This window comes from Rhizophagus irregularis, chromosome 16 (assembly GCF_026210795.1).
Source record: "Rhizophagus irregularis chromosome 16, complete sequence".
Lineage (NCBI taxonomy): Eukaryota > Fungi > Glomeromycota > Glomeromycetes > Glomerales > Glomeraceae > Rhizophagus > Rhizophagus irregularis.
In genome coordinates this window covers 626,224-650,257 of record NC_089444.1, presented here as the reverse complement: position 1 = coordinate 650,257, position 24,034 = coordinate 626,224, and the positions used below count along the sequence as shown (strand labels likewise).

The window sequence follows — 24,034 nt, the reverse complement described above, 5'->3', positions numbered from 1 at the left end:
AAATTATTAGTATAGACCATCGGATATTTTTTTTTTTTGCTATTAACGAATGAAAGTTTAATTGTCTTACTAATTATACAAGCATTCCCATCCTCTCAGGATAATTTGTTCGGTCGCAACAGATCACATTACCAAAACTATTTAGGGTACACTGTTAGAATACTTCTGAGCATTTTATTCGAAGCCATTTTGATATCTTGACTGTGTAGAAATTCTTATTTTCATTCCAATTCCATTTGATTCAGGGACTTGTACTTTTTCTACTTTATTTTTGACATGATAATCAAATCATTCAACTTCCAATTCCTCTGAACATTGATTTTGTACCTGCACACTTTATATTATTCTTTGAATCTTCTTCTCTATCATTTATCCAATTGGAAACATCATATTTAAATAAATGTTATTGTCGTTGTTTATCAAAGAATACATATTTTCTTGATTTTAATGTAGATTTATGGATTTGTTTAAAAGTGTGTTCTCACTTTCCATCAATAAATAACCTTACTTTAAGTATTATTGTACAAGATTATGAAAATAATTAGATGAAGTTCTTAATCGGCGCGTGATATATTTTATCGTTATACCAAAAGTTCTTTCATCAGGTTTTTTATATTTATGTAGTAATATTTTTATGAGTAAAAAATAAATTTTCAGTGTTAAAAATTAAATATCGGAATGAATTTGAAAAGTTTAGATGTATATATAAAATAAATTCTTATTATAACTGAATATGATATAATATGATATTGTTGCTTCATTAAAAGAAAAATCTAAGTACAATGCGCGTTAATATTTACCATCTGAATACAACCATGACGGATGACGCATGATTAAATTTTTACAAACGTTCTATCAATGAAAGAATCAAAGTTATCATCCGTCAAGTCTCAAAATTCGATAAATATTTATTTTTTGTCAATTGTCAGACGTAAAAGAAAGAACCATGATATTTATAAAAAGTAGAACATTTTAATCAGATTCTGGTTGATCTCATACCATCATCACGTCAACAAATAATAGCAGAATTTACATAAAGATTGAATTGTATTTAACGATGTAAAGTCAAAATTTATAATTAATTGATTTTTGTATTATTGTACAATTTATGTTCTATTGTTCATTTATAAATTGACCCAACAGCTAAGAGACGTCCATATTCCTGTATCACAATAAATAAACACAACTTTGTAATCGTGCAAAACAGCAATACTTCAATTAGATGAATTTATTTTAACTATTAATAAGCATTTTGGAATTTTAAATCTATTCCTATTTTCTACCGAACGTATATCAAGATATCCCTTATGGTTATATTAAATAGTTTATCGTAAGTATAATAAATTCTAAAGTCAAAATCAGTATTGGCAGTAAAATATGAAGTAAATTAAAATAAGTAAATTAAATAATTATGAGTGTACTTTCATAATTAATATCCGTATTTGATTCAATTTATTATGAAATAAAAAATAGCTTTAAAAAAGGCATTAAACGTAAATATCAATATCAGATATAAAATCACGAAATCGAAATTATTATTTTCAATTGAGAGAACCTCATGAGCGAAATGTTCTCGATCTGTCATTTGTTTTATATAAGCGTTAGTATTATTGAGATGAAGATATAATAAAGTAGATAAATAAGAATAAATGACGGCAAAGATCAAAGTTTGTTAGCTATAATTTATCAGATATCACCATCTGACGGCGGATAGTTTTTCAATAATATACCCGTTGAATAACTTTATTATATAATTATTTAGATTAAAGACTAACTTACCATCAGGAATTTCCAATTCATCCTGTTCTTTTAAATGAAGATTTATATTTCATCATTATCTAGTGAAAATAAATAATTAAAATAGCATAAAAATTATGTAAAATTTTTACCTACCATAGATATTTAATACTTTGTCTTTTATTTATTGTTGAATTATTTCTTTTTTTCATTTTCTAAATTTAAATAAGAATCGCAATGGAAAACATGGGAATTATGGATTGCATGGTGAATGATATAGAAGTAGAACTGAATATTTGTCTTGCCTGTATTTATTTTTTTTTATCGCTTGCATATATTAATAAAGTACCGTGAAGAATCTTCACGCTTATAACCTGATATGTAAAAAGTAATGAATGACCACGAGTCACGATCTCAAAGTTTAGCTTTTTATATATGTATTGTAAAGTCGTGTAACTTATTAATTGATGACATAATGAAGTTTTTTAAGTGTTTCGTCACAAAAAATTTCCTGATGGAGTCTGATCAATTTGTGCGACAATCGGTTTCATATATATCTCTCTCCTAATTCCCAAATTCCCATTATGTAAGAAACTCTCAAACTTGTACTATTATAACTATCCAAATCTATAAAGCAATCATGTCGGAAACCGCTTCTACTTCTAAAGTAAACGACATATATCAAGAAATTTATAGGCTTGGATTGACTGATGATGAAAAAACCACTTTATACGCATTCTTCACTAATAATCCTGATAAGAAAAGCGAGGCAGAAAAAGCTTTTACTTACTTTCAGGATGAAGTGAAAGTTGACATATTGAGAAATTTATTACCTCCTAGTATGTTCTTTCATTCTCATCCAGACCGTGTCATATTCGTCAATAATACCGAATACTTACATAATCTTATACTTTCTTTCCTGCTTCTTATCGTCAAACCCGACAAAAAACCACATTCACGTTGTCATAGCGCAACCCGCTGCTGGTAAGTGGATCGTTTATTCAACGCGAGTGAACGTGTCTTGGCTTGATCTTCCACAATAATTCGAATTCACAAATCTATACTGATTTCATTTCATTTATTATGCTCTTTCGTCCTATTAAACAGCTGGTATCCCAGGAATCAAGTTTCAAGGTAATTAATTGTTGTGGTCCATACACGAGTCTTATTATGAAATGTTGGAATACTCTTTACTCACATTCTATCTAGCTGCAAAAATAGACAAGGCAATATGGGTCCATTATAATGAGAAACGTGTCTTTTTCTCGAGAGCTAATCTAGAAGAAAATGAAATATTTGACGTAATTGGTTTGAAAAATTTGATCAAAGCTCGGTTTCGTATATCGAAGGATGTCACTATTCGTAGTGAGAATGGCAACTTAGATGACAGTGAACTTGTCACTGGATTCTATAATACTCAATATAATGCATTAGAGGTTATTGTCGAAGGAAATGGTATGCATAAAATAGTTGTTTTAAAATTTTATTCCTCAAATATTGATTTCTAAAATTTTCTCACTTATCTACTTAGATGATGAAGGCTCTACAGAAGGAAAAAAAAGTAAGAATATATAATAGAAATCTTTTTGATGTATTATTAAACAACTGTTTATCTTATAATTTTTTGCAGGTGTGAGAGATATTAAATTAGTTCAAGTTGAAAAAGCATTTCAAATCGAATACCAAGGAACAACTCTGGACATATTCCATTCACGGTTGTTACAATTTCATGATGAATGGCTCGAACAGATAAATCCGTACGCCCCTTATTTGGCAATCATCCAATGCTCCGGTTCCGGTAAATCACGGCTCGTGGGGGAACTGAGAACCAAGAAGATCTTCATCCTGTATATTTGTAAACGTAATGAGACTAGTACCGGATACCCTGCCTCAACACCTTGCGTTCAACAAATTTTTGAAGCAATTCGTGGTAATAAATTTGGTACTCTTTTATCTCTAGCAATCAAACAAATTAAGGCCAGAAATTGGGACGAGGAAGAGTTTTGGAGTATTCAAACAGAGGTTGAACATAAAAATGAATGTAGAGATTTTTGGAATAGTATCTTTGAATTGTTAGGGCAGCAAGTTGAGCCTTCGTCAGATTGCAGTAATAAAAATTTTGTAACACACTTATTTCCTGGTAGAAGAATCTCTGTAGTTTGTTGCATTGATGAAGCACACGAGTTGCTTGCAGAACGTATTGATAATGAAACCCATTTTGTTCAATGGAGGCGACAAATTCGGAAAATATCGTGGTGTAGATTCTTTAATATTCTCCTCAGCACAAACGGGAAGATTGGTAATTTTCTCCCTCCAACAGCAAAAAACACTATATCTGCCAGATCGCATAATTTCGAAGTATTTCCCGCATATTTGGATGTTAATACCATGGATGCATTGGTACCACTTGCTGGAAATGCTAATAAGAATTATAATCCCGATAGAACTGCATATCTAGGAATTCCCCTTTGGGGTTCTCTTGCTCAAGCGGGTGTTAGTCTTACAGACCTTATTCATCTTGCTTCACAAAAGATCCGCAATTTTAGCAAAAACAAGAGAGATTATCTTGCCAACACTGCATGTACAGCCTGCACCCTAGCTCTTGAAGTTTCCCCTCGAATTGCAGAAGTAGATAGCCTGATAGCATCTCATATGGCAACTGCTATAGGAGTTTCACTTGATCGCACAAGTATCCTTTGCACATATCCCTCTGATCCCATTCTTGCATCGGGAGCACTGAAAGGAATTATTAAGGTTGGTTGGGATAACAGCTTGGACACACTGTTGGAACTGTTTAGTCGTGGGGTAGTAGAAGTGGGAGAAAGAGGAGAACTTGTCAATCGCATCTTGTTTTTGAAAGCATATGTTGATGCTGTAAATAAACATTTTTCTGGAAAAGAATCGCGTACATATTTGGATAAGGTTCCTTTGGAATTATTTTTAGATTCTTTGTTATGTAATGAAATAAAGGGTCTTGCACAGTTTCTTCAAGATATGCAAATAAGGGACGCAGAAATCGGCTTTAACCATTGGACATCTTTGTTAGCTACCAATAAAGATTATGTGAAATCGGGGGGGAATAAGTTCCTATCAGAGAAACTTGTCGTGGAAGCCTACCACCGCCAATCTGCACTTAAGATGCCATTGGGATTTAAAGATATTGATCATATAATTCCTTTCAAACACTCCACTGGTTATGGTATCATTTCAATTCAAAATAAGAATATGAAAAAAACTACCTTTAATAATACTACAGATATTACTTCTTTGGCAGATCCGCAAACTGCTTTTGGTAAGAAAATCACGGGCGGTTATAAGGTTATAGGTATATATATTGATCTTGGTTTAGATGATGTATCTGCGGAAATAAAGAGTAAAGATATTGTGGAATTACGAAGTAATATTAATAATCAACAAAAAGGTAAAAAGCATATTATCTATATTCAAGGCGTCGGGTCTTTCAAATGTTGTAATGATGAAATTGGTGAAAGACTATCTAAAATACTTTTTACTCGTCCTTGGCCACTTCACACTCAATGGAGTATGTTTGACGAAGATACAGATTTAGAAAGGGAGGATGTGATCAAGTCATTTTTACCTCTTGTCTTTGAACAGAAGGAGTCTTTTGTTAACAAATGGCAATTAATGTGATATGAAATCTATTCTAGTAATTATTGACAAATGTAATATTAATACTTAAACAGCTGTAAGGCTTAATAAAGTCGTATAATAAAGAATTAGTTTGTTCGCCTAATTGTGCTTATATTTTTTTTACGTTTTTTACATTTTCCAATGCAAAGCCTAGTATTTACAATATGATTATATATTTTTTATTTTTGATATACAGTACAAATTGCATACCAGTAACACCACATCATATGCGTATTTTAAAAAATCTAAATTATTTGGGGAATGTATAAGCTAATCATCAAGATTTGAAAGGGAATGGAGAAATGCAGTACGTAGTAATTGCTAATTGAAGATCCATCCAGTGATCGCTAGTTCCTGCGGAAATTCAAAGCACTATGATATTAACAGTTTTTTTTCGTTTATAGCTTCCCAAAGACCAGGTATTACAGGATGTCTCTATCCAGCATTCGAAACCTCGCTTACAGCATCCTAAAGAAACTATATCATGAAATTTTTAGTTAGATCGGTCCACGTAATTACATATGGATTAGTTCAGGAATATGTGGAATTCCATGTACGACTCCTACGTGGATCTACGTAGAATTTTGTGGATCTACATTAGTGCTCTACATGAGTCGAACAAGCTCATAAGCTTTTCAAGCCGAGCCAAGCCAAGCCATGATTAAATTGGCTTGGTGGCTCACGAGCCGGCTTGGAAGAGCTCGAGCCAGTTATTAGACTCGGCTCAAAAAGCTCGAGCCTGTAACGGACTTAGTTAATGTAAAAATGTTGCGCAAACGTTATTTTTACATTAATTTAATTAAAAATAACGTTTCGCAACGTTATTTTTAATAATTTGAAGTAAAAACGTTGCAAAAACGTTGACACCATATACAGATCACGCTATATAGTTAATGATATCAGGTGATCTTCATTTTAATAGTGATATTCCTTGTGATTGGTTGTTCTGCTAATTGTGCTATCCTGGAAAGGAAGGAAAATTTTACTAATTTGGTTAGCTCTTATGCGCTAAGTATAGGGTACGTTTTTTATATTATTGATATTGATATTGATATTGATATTGATATTGAATTGAAATTGAATTGAAATTGAATTGATATTGATATTGATATTGATATTGAGTTGATATTGAGTTCAATATTACGAACAATGGTTGTTTATATAAAAAAAAAAAAAATTGATCATGATCTGCAGCATGATCAAATCCAAGAGCTAACCATATATTGACATCAAGGAATTATGAATTGACTGGCCAAATATCTAAGAGCTAACTATATATTAACATCAAGGAAATATTTATTATTCGTATACATTGTTCAGGAGGCTAATTCTTGTAATTATAATAGGAATTGAAGGTCGAAATATATATATATATATATAAATAGGGAAAATGTAATTGGCAACCCGGGTCAGCATGATGACCCCTGATTATGTAATAAATTTATATTTTTTTATTGGCTACACAAACATGATCATCATGTCATCTGATAAATGACTTTTTTTTAAGGCAATTTTTTTTGTTTTTTTTCGTTATTTTATTGTATTTAATGACTCTTTACTTTATTATTAACGCTAACTTTATTTTTTCTTTAGATAATGGGATGGCTTCTTTTTATTTAATGTATGTCTTTCTTTATTACTTTTTATATCTTTCTGTTTTTATTACTTTTTCATTTTATTTGAAATAATACTAACCAGTCATTTCTTTGTTCCTTTTTTTATGGGTGGTGGTTTTGATTATTTTTTCTTCACTTTTTTTCGCCTTTCTATCGTTCTTTTCACTTCTTTTTTTACCCTTTATTATTTTATTTCTTTCTCCTTTTTACTTCTTTTTTTATTCTCCATCATCCTTTTATTTCTTTTATTTTTCATTATTATTTTCACTTTCTTTTCTTTTCCTATCACCCTTACACTTCCTTCTCACTTTCTTTTCACTTCATTTTTGTTCACCATCATCTTTCTCACTTCTTTTTCGTCTTCTATTATCCTTTTTTACTCCCTTCCCACTTCATTTTCGTTCACCATCATCTTTCTCACTTTCTTTTCATCTTCTAACACCCTTTTACTTCCTTCTCACTTCATTTTCGTTCACTATCATCTTTCTCACTTCCTTTTCATCTCCTATCATCCTTTTTACCTCCTTCTCACTTCATTTTCGTTCACTATCATCTTTCTCACTTTCTTTTCATCTTCTAACACCCTTTTCACTTCTTTTACATTTCCCTTTCACTTCCCTTTCATCCTTATCATCTTATTACACTTTCTTTTGTCCTTATTATCCTTTTTACACTTTTTTTCATTTTTTTTCTTTTCATCCCACGTCATTTCTTTTTGTTTCCTTTTTTCTTTCATAATTATTAACGTTATATCTTCTATTTCCTTTTTTTGCTTATTTATTAGCATTTTTTTCATTTTATTATTGTAATTTTTCTTTTTTTTTATCACTATTTGCCATTATTGTTAGTTTTTATTTCTCTAATCAATAAAATATAATCCACTAAGTGTATAATTTTATAGTTTTAATATTGTATTTTAACAAATAAAATTTTACTATAAATAAAATATTCTTTAAAAATTAACCGATCAAAAATGAATCAGCCAATTAAAATTTATTAAGTCATGTGATAGAGTCGCCATGGCGACAGGTCGCCAAATAATGTTACCCAAATATATATATCCGAATTAAAAATAAATATATTTGAATTTTATTAAAATATATAATATATATATCCAAATTTTATTAATATATCCGAATTTTATTTTGTTAAAAAAAATACATATACCCGAATTTATTAAATTTATTTATTAAAAAAATATTATACAAATTTATTTTAAAAAAAAACATTATATAAATTTATTTATTAAAAAAAACATTATATAAATTTATTTATTAAAGAACAAAAGCATTATATAAAAACATTATACAAATTTAATTATTAAAAAAAATTAACGAGTTTACTTATTAAAATATATATTACATGAATTGATTTATTAAAAAAATTATATACCCGAATTTATTAAATTTTTTTACTAAAAAAATATTATACAAATTTATTTTAAAAAAAACATTACATGAATTTATTAAAAAAAACATTATATGAATTTATTTATTAAAATAAAAGCATTATACAGTATATTAAAAAAAAATTATTTATTAAAAAACATTATATGAGTTTATTTATTTAAAAAGCATTATATGATACAAATTTAGTTTAAAAAACATTATATGAATTTAATTATCAAAAAAAAGTTATATGAATTTACTTATTAAAATATATATTACATAAATTGATTTATTAAAAAAAATTATATATATTACACAAATAAAAAAAAAATGTGGACATAGAATCATCCAAATTTGATTCGTGTGAAATAAATTTTATTGAATAATTTTATTTTGAATATGAATATAAATTATAATATACGTTTTATATAAAATTTTTAAAAAGTTTACTACAGCATGGTTAGAAACTGAAAAATTTTTTTAAAAAAAAATTGTTAAATGTTTTTTATAAATTAAAAAATTCATAATATTTCTTCTTTTAAAGCCAATTACAAGATTATTAAATCAAAATGCAAAAAACAATAAATTAAATTATTTTAGATGGAAAAAAAATAAAAAATTATTTATTTATTTCAAATAAAAATTAAATTATATAATGTATTTATTACCAATATTATTGTTTCTGCAAATAAGTGTTAAAATTTATGGTATATATCCTACTCTTAGTAAGGGCCGGTCACCGGCCCTAGAGTATGACTCTAGTTTATATAATTAAAAAATAACGTTTCGCAACGTTATTTTTAATAATTTGAAGTAAAAACGTTGGCCACCCGGTTATATTTTTTTACTTTTTTTTGCAGTTTAAAATCATTTTGAAGTGGTTTCTTCTTAAAAAGAAATTATTTTTTTTTTAAAAAAAAATTTTTTTGAAAAAATTATTTTGTTTTTTCTTAAAAGATTTCTTTAAACTGTTATGTTTTATCTTGTTATCACTTCAAAAGCAATGTATAATTGTATATATATTTGAATAAATAAATTGCCTTTCGGAAAATCATTATTTTTTTTTTATCTGTTTTATTTTCTTTTTTTTTTGTTTCTTTTTTTTAGGATCTGGAATTTGGTGAAATGGTAGTAGATTAGAGGGGTGAGTTGTGTTTTTTTACACTCTCCAGACCTGGATTTCAAACTGGATTTCCGAGAACTAGAACAACACAGACAATAAATAAACGATAGGAATGACGAAAAGAACCCAAATGAATAATACTAAATGAATCAAAAGCTAGTTCATTCTTTTTTTTCATTGTTTTTATTTTAGGGATGTAATTTCATGTTGCCTTTCTTGTTTTTAGATATGGCAAACTTTGAAACGGGGAAATGGGTGATAAACTGGGGGTTCTTTTTATTGGTTTTTTGCTTTAGGAATTTTTCTAATGTTCGTTTATCTTTAAGACACTCACTTTGTTTCCTAGACTTTGAAATAATGTGGTAAGTCTAGATTTTTTCCTACTTTTTTAGGTGTTTATTAATATTCTATGATGTATAATTAGGAAAATAACCTTTTTTTTCAATAACTTTACAATGGCAGATTTAGATTATAATTTTTTTAAAAGAACCATAAATTTAACTGAATACCGCATTAGTTTATAATTGTAAATTTATGGTCAATATTTTTAAATTGTTTAATACGTTAACAAATATATAAATTACATTTTATTAACTTTTTTTAAAAAAAAGTTTTATTGATTAAAGAAATAATTTCTTTTTAAAATTATTATTATTTTATTATTATTATTATTATTATTTAATCATATATATTTTGAAATTTTATGGTTATAAAGTAATAAGTCACATCTAGAGAATTTTTCGGTAAATCAGATGTGAATCGTTTTTTTTTTTTGTAGATAAGGAATTCTGGTTCGGGTCTAGGCCGAATTGTTTCGATACAAATTGGAAAATCGGTGGCATTGATTTATACCATTAAGGAAATTTTGGAATTTTGAAAAACAAAATAAAGATTTCAACTTTCATGGCTTTGTTACTTTGTTTCCAACGCTACACCACACGAATTAATCTGTTAATTATATGATCTGAAAATTTACTTCATAATTTTTTTGTTTTTTGTGAGGTTACAAACTGGTGACAAATAATTAAACCTATGCTTCCCTCGTATATTTAGTTGTCATTGACATGACATGACTGATCATAGTTAAGTTCCATTTTATTTTTCGTTATTTTTTTAGGCTAATTTATTCCAGTAATTTGGTCTATTGACTACAATTTGGCACTGGGCAATATGCAGGTCAGTAAACCATATCAATGTAATACCGTAATAGATATAAAATATATTTTAACATTGTTCTTTAATGTTTCATTCTTGCTAAGTTTTATTTCAAACAATATATATTTAAATAGTTAGACTCAATTCTCAACTTTTATCAAAAAAAAAAAGTCATTTATATAAGTTTTTTAAGGCAAATATTTTATTGGGCAAATGGAAATAATAAAATTATATTATATCACTTAATTATGATCATTAAAATTGAAGGTTTGAATTATGGAAATAAAATAATAAAATTTTTTCTGGGAAAATTTTTTAAAAACATGAAATTTGAAAATTTTGAGAAATTTATGTACTTTTTCATGTTTGGAATAAACACCTGCTAGTACAGACTTGCTGCAATAGTAGCAATAGATTTGTTACATCATTCTTTTAACAACTTAAATATAAAATTATATCTCAGATATTATTATAATTAACTTATTATTACATTTCTTTCAAAATTCTCACTTTTATACGGTTAAATGAATATTTATTTTCAAATAAATGTTATTATTCATTAAATACATTTAATGAAATAATTCACTTCATAAAACTGTACCTGTGAAAATAGATTTGTATTACATAAAAAGAGATTATTTTGCATTAAGATATTAATTATTATAAAAATAATAAAATAAAGTCACTATTTTTAATGCATACTTTATCCATTTTATACAATTTATTATCAAATGTATATATAATTATTCATTATTTTTATTTATAATTGAAAAGAGTTAAGTTAATCTTATTAGTAATTGAGTTACTATTATTAAAAAACTTTTAAACAATAAGAAAAATTAAATTCAATTATTTTTATTAAAATCATAATTTATGTACTTCGCATATATGTAAATTGCAAAATGCTAATAATTAGTAAACTTATCATTTTATCACTACTTTTTGTTTGATTTATGAAATTTTAATTAATAAAATTTTATTTGGTAGTATAACCATACATTTAATAAATTTCCTCTATTTATTTCTTCAATAAGTTTGTTATATTCAGTAAAATTGATACTTGCCATGAAATGATGAGGTTGTAAATTATCTGGATGATATTGTATATTTATAGAAGAATATGAATACATGATAAAAATTTATTATTACAGTATATTCTTTTTATCAATTAATTTATCTAATTCATCTTGAGCTTCTTGATATTCCCGTTCAGCAGATTTCGTATACCAATAAATTGCTTGATTTATGTCTTTTTTAACTCCATTACCATCTTTATACATATTTGCAAGATTATATTGAGCTTTAGAATCTCCTAAATTTGCAGCCTTTTGATATAATTCAAATGCTTTTTGTTTATAAACATTGGTTCCAATTCCAGAATAATAACAATTTCCCAAATTATTCACTCCACGTGCATGTCCTAAATTTGCTGCTTTTTGATATAGTTCAAATGCCTTTTGATTGTCAATACTAGTTCCAATTCCTTTTTCATAACAACATCCTAGATTACTCATTCCACGTGCATTTCCTAAATTTGCTGCCTTTTGATATAGTTCAAATGCTTTTTGTTTATCAACATTGGTTCCAATTCCGTCTACATAGAAATATCCTAAACTAGCTATTCCAGATGTATTTTCTGAATTTGCTGCATTTTGATATAATTCAAATGCTTTTTGTTCATTAACAATAATTTCAATTCCAAAATGATTAAATACTCCAAGTAAAAAAACAGAATTCGAATTATTTTGATTATTCAATAACCAATTATAAATTTCATTTGAAGTTATATTATGGTTATTAATATAATTAACAACTACATGCTTTTTCCTTACCATTTCTGTATTTTCAAGAAGGAGAATTATTTCATTAACAATTATGTCAAAATAATTCTTTGATGATATTGAAGTTTCTATTTCTTCTGTATTCATATTATTAAAATTTTGAATAGATCGAGACATCTCTCCATGCAATGAATTATTAATAATATTTCTAGGACGTTCACTTGATAATTGGACATTTTCTTTTAAAATAATTGTATTTAATTTTGAAACAACCTGGTTGATAGTTGGACGATTATCTGGTTCATTATTCCAGCAATCTAAATATAAAATAAACTTTTAATTAATAAATGTAATTATTATGTATTTAGTTAAAATTTTGTTATATTTACCGGTATATATATTTATGTAATCTTCAGGTGTATTGGAAATGGGTTTCTCTCTAAGACCATGTAATATTTCCACAGCCAAACCGGCATCATATGGTTCATTACAAAAAGGTGGGCGCCCGCTAGATATTTCCCATAAGAGCACGCCAATACTGTAAACATCACTTTTTTTATTTAATGAATATAATTGTATTTGGTTATTGCTATCTCTTTTTCTATTAAATATTTGTAGATCAACATAAGTAACCATTCCAAATAATCTTGATTGAATATTGGATGATTCATCAATCCTTTTTGATAATCCAAAATCAGCTAATTTAATAGTATCCTTATGAACTAATATGTTATTTGAGTGCTATTATTGGTTAAAATGATAATAATTGTTAGGTAATAATCGTAGTATATTTTAATAAATATTAAAAGTAAATATCCTACCAAATCGCGATGCACAATTCCTTCGTGATGTAAGAATAATATAGTATTAACTAGCTGAGATGCTAGATTTAATTTATTAATCCAAGTAAGATTTTTAAAACAACTGCCTAAATAGTTTCGAAGAGTACCATTATTGGCGTATTCCATCACTAACAAATATTTCTTTGAATCGTTGCTTTGATTTTCTTTTTTTAAGAAAAAAATAAAATTTATTTAGAATTTTTTATTTTATTAAAATAATATTTAAATATTTATAATACCTGTTGTAATGCCATAAAATCGAATTATATTTTCATGAAAATCAATTTCACGCTGAAGTTTAAGCTAACAAAATAAAAATGATAAATTAGGAATATAATTTATGTTAACGTACTGTATCAAGACAATCATGGGTATATTATATAATAGTTACTTCGTTAACAATTTCTTTGGCCATGGCATTAAAATTAAAAAAAGATTTCAATGCTAAATGACCATGATAACTTTTCCAATTTGTTCGATAAACTTTTCCAAAATTTCCAAAACCAATTTCTTGTATATTATTAAAATGATTATAATCATAATATTTAATTTGTTTTTTCGCAATAGATTCTTCAATTAAATTAATCCATTCATTTGAATTATCAGTAATTGTAAGTTCAGTGCTATTAGAGTAATTAGACATTGTTATTACTGCGGCAGTTATTTTTACTATGGGAGTTATTTTACGTTGAAAAAGTTCGAGAAAAAAAAGAATTTTGGACTATTTATAGAAAAAAAAATGTGTAATTTGTAAATCATGCTGCGGCAAAAAAAAATAAATTTAGTAAGGAGCAGCTCTGTCCTACGTTTAGACTTACCACCGTACACGTGACTGACGCGTTCGCGCGTTGTTTATATTTATCTCAGAATTTTTTTGTAGTCTGATCTCTATTTGTCACCTGCATAATATTTCACCTGTGTTACCATAAACATATATATAGCCGAGGGACCTGTTCATCAAAGCCAATTACTAATTATTTAACGTTACATGACGTCACAAAATGTCTCTTGTGATATCATTAAAATTTTTCTTTTATGTATATAATTTATTAGATTCCCATTTTTTATTAAATATTTTACGAGCCTATATAAGTCTACATGAGTTTATTACGTAAGATCGTAAATAAATTCTTTAATTATTTAAAAACTCCCTCTGAAACCAATTAAAAATTTAAAATTAAAAAAAAAGTGATGCGATATATAATAAAAAAATAAAAAATTACACCCAATAATAAGTCTTTACAATTAAATTTATATCTGAGAGTAATCAGGTTCTTGAATAAAAATAGGATAATAATTTCTATTTTGTACCTATTTTATATTTATATACAATCTAGACAATTTACGGTCAATTAGCGAATTTTGAATTATGAATATTTCAAATAATTAAATTTATATAGGTGTATTTATTTTCAAAATAAATCAGATTTTATTGAACATTCGAATATGATTGCATAAAAATGCTTAATTAACATTGGCTGAAATTATTTGTGCAATTAAAGCAAAACAAATATTGAAAACGTCATTAAAGCTGAATAATGGGTTTTATGACGTTATATAACGTCGTGATTATAGTATTTTATCTTTATATGAAGCGAGGTTTTTAATTATATTTATTTTTTTTAAGAATATTTACATATTTCCATATAAATTTATACATTAGGTTAATTTAATCGTAATTCAAAGAAATTTGCTACAATGACAATAATAATTGTTCATATTATATGATTTTGTTAGATAAGCAGAAGTCATATGGTCTGAAAATTTACTTCGTAATTTCCTTGTTTTTATGAGATGAATACTTTTTGGATCATATATTCAGATGACATCATTATATTACTGATCATTCATCATTATTTGACTCTATTTGGAAAAAAACTGCATTTTTCAAAACTTGATCATTATTTTTTCGTGCTACTTTATGATCTGAAAACTGTAATTTGGCGTTGAAACTTGAAATATGTAATAGATCATTTTTAATCAGTAAATTTTGTTTCAAACGATCGTAATTTATAAAAAGTTAGACTTAATTGTAAACTTTTATCAAAAAAAAGTAGAAGTTATTATTTAAGTTTTTTAAAGCACATACTGTTTTGAATAAAAAATAAAATACTAGAATTATATTTTTGTCTCCTTATTGTCATTAGAATTGAAGAATTGAATGGTGGAAATTTTTTGTGAAATTTTCTAAATTTTCTAAATTTAATCTGCAACTGTACAACAGCAGCAGATCTGTTATAGAATTGAGAAATGTCTTCTGTTATATTCTTTCATAAAGTTTATAAGGATTCTAATTTTATATGATCAAGATTTAATCTGGAACTTTATGATATTATTTTTCATAAAGGTTTAGTTCATACAATTTACACTCCTATGTCATATTTTTTTTTATTGAATATTGTGAATAAGATGAAAGTTTAAATTTAAGCAAATGTGTTTGCGTCATCAAATAGTTATGTCAATCTAAAATAAGTACTCGCATAAACATTTTTTTCAGAATCTTCAGTTCAAACTTTAAAGGTAACAAATAACAATGTGACATGTAATTGAATTTTGTAAGTCAAAATATTTATTTTGTTACATCATTTCTTTAGAAACTTAAATATATTAATTGCCGGTCGGTACAAAATCTATAATTAATTTCGACGGACTTTTATATATTAAATACTATTGCTCTGGAATGGTGTTTGCACTATATTAAAAACACTTCACAACAATATAAATACTTCAAAAATTTGCTAGAAAAGGGTATTACATTACCTGGGTGTGTTTTCCAAAACCGGTAGGACCAAAAAAAAAAATAAAAATAAAAAAAAATATTTTTTTTTTTTTGTTATTTTGTTAATTTGGTAAAGAAAATAATATATATTTTTCAATAGTGTGAAAAAAACCTCGTAAATTCGTGTATAAGAAATCTCAACTTAACTAAAATACAAGGTGAAATGGTAACTTCCTCCAAGGTAAACTTGTTAAATTTTATATCGAACGATAAAAAATTTTTTTTGTGTGGCTTATTCATGTTTAATGTTATTGATTGGTGACGTAATTCATATAAAATCTGTGCCGGATCTACAAATTAATTTTGTGCCGTTGAGTGACGGACCGCAATTAAATTATATATCAAATATTAGAATTATTCCATTCCTTTATATTCTATCAATATGAATATATATATATATATTTTTTGAATAAACATTAATTGATTTATTTGTTCCCCTTTTACATTTAATGGAATTGTCCACTTCATGAAACCGTACCATGATAATAAATTAGCTCTTATATTATGCTACATAAAAAGGAATATTTACAATTAATTATTATGGGATGCATTTATTTCACCAAAAATTGTCTCACTGATAATCAACTTACTGACAGTCATTTCACCAACAGGGTCATTTCACCTACAGTTGTTTAGTTGATGATCATTTCACCAACAGGGCCAGGGTCGTTTCAATGACAATTAAAAATATTAATAAATAAAAATAAAAAAATAGATTTATTTAGCTGTTTTCTATATTTAATATACAATTTCATGACTATATTTAATGCTTAGGTAATTAAATACTTATATATATATCTTGGAAATTCCATCATAGCATAAACGAACACTAATAAAATCTTATGCTTAATGCTTTTAATACATAAAATGAATAAAATATATAAATTAGTTAAAATGAATGTTGTGAGCTATTCCTCGAAGAAAGCCCAATAATGGCCTTCTTTATTAGAGTATTTGGCATCTCACTTTATTTATGTGAGAGGCAAAAACAATTCAAACAATAAATAAAAAATTAACATTTTATTATATTCATATTACATAACATTTCTTTTATGTGTATATTAACAAAATTCTACACAATAAATAATTAGTAACTAATAATTGCGTAATTGTGACTATGTTATCAATTATCAAATTACAGTAAAAAATTAAATTCGGTGAAAGAACCCAATTATTATATAAAGATAATCAAATAAAGTCACTAGTATTTAAAATTTATTAATTAAAATTTTATAAATATATTTAATATTCAATAATTCTAATAATTCTACTATCATATTATGATCAGTAAAATTGATAAAATTATAAATTATCTGAATATTTATATTTATAGAAAAATATGGAATACATGATAAAAACATATTACAGTATTACAGTACACTCTTTTAATTAATTAAAGTATTTAACTTATTTTGAGCTTCTTGATATCCTTGTTCAGCAGATTTTGTATACCAATAAATTGCTTTATTTATGTCCTTTTTAACTCCACTTCCATTTTTAAACATATTTGCAAGATTATATTGAGATGTAAAATTTCCTAAATTTGCAGCTTTTTGATATAATTCAAATGCTTTTTGTTTATCAATATTGGTCCCTATTCCATATTCATAACAAGTTCCTAAATTAATTATTTCACGTGCATTTTCTGAATTTGCAGCTATTTGATATAATTCAAATGCTTTTTGTTTATCAACATTAATTTCAATTCCAAAATGATTAAATATTCCAAGTAAAAAAACAGAATTCGAATTATTCTGATTATTCAACAACCAATTATAAATTTCTTGTGAAGTTATATTATGATTATTAAGATAATTAACAATTTCATGTTTCCTCCTTTCCATAACTGTATTTTCAAAAAGAAGAATTATTTCATTAACCATAATATCAAAATTATTCTCTGATGATATTGTAGTATCCATTTCTTTTGTATTCATATTATTAAAATTTTGAATAAGTTGAGACATTTCTCCATGCAATGAATTATTAATAATATTTCTAGGAGTTTTCTGCTGTTCGCTTGATAATTGGACATTTTCATTTAAAATAATTGTATTTAATTTTGCAACAACTTGGTTGATAGTTGGACGATTATCTGGTTCATTATTCCAACAATCTAAATATAAAATAAACTTATAATTAATAAATATAATTATTACAGTATGAACATGATGATTAAAATTTATTTGTATTTACCAGTATATATTTTTATATAATCTTCAGGTGTATTGGGAATGGGTTTCTCTCTAAGACCATGTAATATTTCCATAGCCAAACCAACATCATATAGTTCATTACAAAAAGGTGGGCGCCCACACGATATTTCCCATAAGAGTACACCAATACTATAAACATCACTCTTTTTATTTAATGAATATATTTGAACTTGATTGTTGTTATCTCTTTTTCTATTAAATATTTGTGGATCAACATAAGTAACCATTCCAAATAATCTTGATTGAATATTGGATGATTCATCAATCCTTTTTGATAATCCAAAATCAGCTAATTTAATAGTATCCTTATGAACTAATATGTTATTAGAGTGCTATCATTATTGGTTAAAATGATAATAATTGTTAGGTAATAATCTTAGTATATTTTAATAAATATTAAAAGTAAATATCCTACCAAATCGCGATGCACCATTCCTTCATCATGTAAGAATGATATAGTATTAACTAACTGAGATGCTAGATTTAATTTATTAATCCAAGTAAGATTTTTAAAACATCTGCCTAAATAGTTTCGAAGAGTACCATTATTGGCGTATTCCATCACTAACAAATATTTCTTTGAATCGTTGCTTTGATTTTCTTTTTTTAAGAAAAAAATTAAATTTATTTAGAATTTTTTATTTTTAAAATAATATTTAAATATTTATAATACCTGTTGTAATGCCATAAAATCGAATTATATTTTCATGAAAATCAATTTCATGCTGAAGTTTAAGCTAAACAAATATAGAATTAATAAATCAAGAATAATAGTTTATTATAAAGTAAGACAATATATATAATTATTACTTCATTAACAATTTCTTTGGCCATGTCATTGAAATTAAAAAAAGATTTCAATGCTAAATGACCATGATAACTTTTCCAATTTGTTCGATAAACTTTTCCAAAATTTCCAAACCCGATTTCTTGTATATTATTAAAATGATTATAGTCATAATATTTAATTCGTTCTTTCGCAATAGAATCTTCAATCCAATTAATCCACTCATTTGAATTATCAGTAGCGTTATTAGACATTATTTTAAATACAGAATTGTTATTGCTGCGGTAGTAAGTTTTTTAACGGGAGAGTTAATTTATATATTGAAAAAATTTAAGAAAGAAAAAAAAAAGAATTTTGCACTATTTATAGAAGTTTGGTGTTACGAAATAAGATACAAAAATTTGTGATCACGCTCATGCAGCAAAAAAAATAATTTTAGTGAGAAGGCGCTCTGTCCTACATTTGACTTCGCTAAAATCAATAACGTGACAATCGTGACATGACGTCTGACGACTCTGACGTTAACAAAATTTTAGGGCACGTGACACAACTAGTAAATTTTATCATTTCAAGTGAGATTCTATTTTTATACAAGTCTGCATCACTTTTTTAAAATTTTGGATGTTTAAAGAAATTGGTTTCAGAGTAATACGATCTTACGATCTACACGTAATAAACTACACTACCTACTCAAAAGTTTAGGACCACCCTATATTTTGCAATTTTATAATAATTAAATGCATTTATTCAACTTAAAATGTTTTAATTAAAATTTAATAGTAATATTTATCATTAAATGTATATTTTTTTATATTTTTTTATATTATTAATATAAATATAAATTTAAGTAAATTACCAGTCTACTTTTATAATTAACAATTAATAAAAATTTAACTGTAAATAAGATTGTTAAAAAGAATAATTTTAATAAAACTACACTAGATTCAATTTCTCCTAGTTAAGAGGATCAAAATAAGCTAAAGTTTGTTGAAATCGGTGCAGTAGATAAGGAGAAATTGACTGTTTATGACTAATCATTTATATATAAAAATTAAATGTAGATCATTTTATATATGTAAAATATCCTAAAATGTCAATATTTAGCAATCAATTTCTCCTTATCTACTGCATCGATTTCAATAAACTTTAGCTTATTTTGATCCTCTTAACTAGGAGAAATTGAATCTGGTGTAGTTTTATTAAAATTATTTTTCTTACCAATCTTATTTACAGTCAAATTTTTATTAATTGTTAATTATGAAAGTAGACTGGTAATTTACTCAAATTTATATTTATATTAATAATATAAAAAAATATAAAAAAATGTACATTTAATGTTAAATATTACTATTAAATTTTAATTGAAACATTTTAAGTTGAATAAATGCATTTAATTATTATAAAATTGCAAAATATAGGGTGGTCCTAAACTTTTGAGTAGGTAGTGTACATTGAACTTATGCGATAAAATCAAAAAAAAAATAAAATAAAATAAAAATAATTCCTCTTTATATAATGAGCATTATCAATTAAAAAAAAACCATTACAATTTAATTTACATCCGAGAATAGGCAGATTCTTATAAATATAATTTCAACTAATGTTAATTATGCACTTTGTGTATAAGAAATATAAAATAGGCACAAAAATAGATGTTATATATCATCCTAGTATTTTTATTCAGATATGTCATATTCAAGTAATGCAAATGTTAATATTAATAACGTCATATGCATATGTAGAGTGAATTATACTTTCTTTTTAAAAGTTAAACATATGTTCAAAATAGGATATAAAAGATATTAAAATTGTAAAACAAAACGCTTACTAAGTACTACGTATTAAAAAAAAAAATTCTAAATTTTTAGAAAGCCTCATTTAGTATCCTACAAACTGTTTCTTATTACATTACTTTTTGATAATTCATATTATATTCTATTAAATCCATCCATCCGCTATATTTAACTTTTATTATTAACTATAAATTAACTGTTATGAGTGTTATCCATTAATCATTCAGATCTGAATAACTCGATCTAGTCCAATTTTAAATTTTAATCTATAATTTTTATAGGTTTTTTTTTTGAAAAAAATAAAACATTATTTACTGGCTCCAGTTTTATTTGATGTTTTTAACTCCAAATTTTGAAGCTTGCGAAAATTATTTGTTTATGATTTTTTTTTTTATTAAGTTTTGCAACTAAAAGTTGTGAAACTTTAATTTTTTTATTTAATTTTTTTTATTTAGAAATATCTTATTTTTATTTTTTTTGCGGATTTTGGGCACAGTTTACTAGAAGATTAGTAAGTTCAGCAAAAGAACTACAACTTTTTTTTTTATTTCGTTTAATTAGAAACATTTGCTAATATTTTTCTTGTTTTTTTATAGGTTCTAGATTCAGAATGTTGGAAATGATGGTTACGTTTTATCTTGAAACCTGAGAGGTTTGCAAACATTTAAATGTCAACTACGGGTATCAAATATCTTATACCGAGGGGTCCTATTTCTTGAAGATCTGATTTAATATAGAATATGAAAGAGCAAGGATTAATCATGTGAATTCTTTTCACATTGATGTGAAAAAAGTGGATTCAGTTTGTGTGATCCTCATGTACGTAAAAGACAATTTTGGAATTAAAATTGTAAGTTTTCACTTTCGAATACCTTAAAAAAAATATTTTTTTATTGATTTTTTATTTATTTATTTATTATTTTTTTTTGTAGGATTCTGACTCAAATTTTGTAATTAGAATCCTAGTAATTTTCAAACAATTTTTGAAAACTTAAAAGAAATATTTTTTATGAACTTTTTTCATTCTTCGTTTTTGTAGGACTTGGCTTCAGATTTGCTTGAATGGTAAGTTTCGAAGATATTACAGAATTTTGTTATTTTTTTAAAAATGATTTTTCAGAACCGGTTCTTTAAGGTATGTTGATGTAGGAGTTGGGATTTCACAATTAACCTTTTAAAACATTTGCTTCTTCATTTTTTAGGGCATTGGTTTACTTCTTTATTATGGATATGTAGGAAGGGATTTGGTTTTTTTTATCTAGAAACACTACTTATGTTCTTTTCTACCATTTTTTTAGGATAAACTTTTGAATTTAACTTCTTTCCTTTATTCAAGAATGAATGGACTCTTGGATGTAATTTTCATCTTAAACTTTGAAATCGTAAGTAGAAATTCTTTTTCACATGTTTTTTATTTTGATTAGAAACACTATTAACGTCCTTTTCTTTTATAATTTTATTGTGGACTTTAAAATAATCTAAAGTAGATAGTAGAACATTGATATATAACATGTACTAATAGCATGTGCTTTTAGCAATAGAATCTTCGATGTAATAAATAATTAACAATAGAACAATTAAAATTTATATCAATTAAAAAAATTACAACATTTACATATTTTTAATTATTACATAAAACATATTATTTATCGGCTAGCTTCTATTAAAATATCACAATTATTACTGATTTTTCTTTTGACGAACATATTAAACATGTATGTTACTTGACCTGAAAACACATGACTTAAGTCTGAAGAACCGGTTACATGGGACGGAGTTCCTTGCTAATAATAAACGACATTTCTAGTCATTTGAATAATATTACTATACTGCAACGTGTCAAGTTTATGGTAATAGAGTAAATATCAGATATAATTCTAATAATTGCAAAAATATTTTAGCCTCTAATTGAAATAGTCTTTACGGGATCCTCCTGAAATCCCGACAACCATAATCCCGATGTAATAAAATCTTGACACTCCTATTCCCGACTAAGATAATATCCTGAATGATTAAAATACTGAAAGTATTATATCCCGAATAGTCCAAAATCTGGAATTCAAAATTCCCGAAAGTTCAAGTTACTGATGAGTCAAAATCCCGACACAATAATAACTCCTTAAGAAAAAAAATTTTTTCATGTAACCATTTATGTAATAATATCGTAGTGATTGCACAATTGCAAGGAGTTATTATGTCAATTACTACTGCGTGATCTCACTATTAATCTGATCAGAATTAACTTTTAATCCTGATCATAAAGTCTCCTTTGTTTTAGACAAAAACTTTCCTCATTGTAAAACACTTTTCATAAACCTTAATTTTCTTCATTATAATTTAACCATATAACTTCTTGTAATAATGGATGAGGTTTGTGATATTGTACCTTCAAATAAGGGAAATAATAAAATCAATGTTCGAGGTTATTTGATGGTAAAGGAACGGAACCGTGAGACAATATTTTACTGGTGTTGTGCAAAAAGAAAATCAGAAGGGTGTAAAGGCCGTGCTGTAACAACCTTATGTAATAACTTGCATTATCTTCGAAGTTGTACTGATCATAATCACGCACCTCAAGCAAGTGATGCTGGAGTCGCAAAACTTACTGCTCAGATCAAGCGTCAAGCTTCTGAAACAAGAGATAAACCCGCAAAAATAATTCAAGATAATATTATTAGTATTCCAGAAGAAATTCATCCTTACATCCCATCACCTAATGCTCTTCGTAGAACAATTAGCCGTGTTAGAAAATCAGAAATGCCACCTCAGCCACAAAATATTACTGAAATAAACATACCAGAATCACTTTGTCATACATTGCATGGAAATATTTTCCTAGTTAAAGATTATATGGTTGGTCAAGAACGAATCCTTCTATTTACTACAAGAGAAAATATCCAGCACTTAGCTAATGCATTATTTTGGATTATGGACGGAACATTTAAGACTGTTCCTACCATATTCCATCAAATGTACACAATACACGCACCTGTTGGTGCTGAAGACAATTCTAGGATTCTTCCACTGGTGTATGCACTTATGACTCGTAAATCTGAGGTGCTATACAGGTGGTTATTTGAAAATTTAATTGAGTTTGCCGAAGATAATGATATTGAATTAAAGCCACAAAGTATCATTACTGATTTTGAGTTGGCAGCAATTAATG

The 24,034-nt window shown here is 26.1% G+C and overlaps 3 protein-coding genes across 3 annotated transcripts; 1 reads left to right on the top strand and 2 right to left on the bottom strand.

Annotated features, from left to right (window-relative positions):
* Positions 1-2,912: 2,912 nt before the first annotated feature.
* Positions 2,913-5,489, top strand: OCT59_007931 (uncharacterized protein; the record flags this gene model as incomplete). Its single annotated transcript, XM_025332866.2, has 3 exons — positions 2,913-3,192; positions 3,269-3,298; positions 3,368-5,489. 3 exons carry the CDS (start codon positions 2,913-2,915, stop codon positions 5,386-5,388), a joined length of 2,331 nt encoding a protein of 776 aa, XP_025166147.2. The 3' UTR covers positions 5,389-5,489.
* A 6,127-nt stretch (positions 5,490-11,616) lies between these two features.
* Positions 11,617-13,936, bottom strand: OCT59_007930 (uncharacterized protein; the record flags this gene model as incomplete). Its single annotated transcript, XM_066142123.1, has 5 exons — positions 11,617-12,768; positions 12,841-13,192; positions 13,273-13,457; positions 13,533-13,596; positions 13,685-13,936. The coding sequence occupies 5 exons, from the start codon at positions 13,934-13,936 to the stop codon at positions 11,816-11,818; spliced, it is 1,806 nt and encodes a 601-aa protein (XP_065999031.1). The 3' UTR covers positions 11,617-11,815.
* Positions 13,937-17,457: 3,521 nt separating this feature from the next.
* On the bottom strand, positions 17,458-19,329 carry OCT59_007929 (uncharacterized protein; the record flags this gene model as incomplete). Its single annotated transcript, XM_066142122.1, has 5 exons — positions 17,458-18,188; positions 18,269-18,620; positions 18,704-18,888; positions 18,962-19,025; positions 19,099-19,329. 5 exons carry the CDS (start codon positions 19,327-19,329, stop codon positions 17,458-17,460), a joined length of 1,563 nt encoding a protein of 520 aa, XP_065999030.1.
* Positions 19,330-24,034: the final 4,705 nt, after the last annotated feature.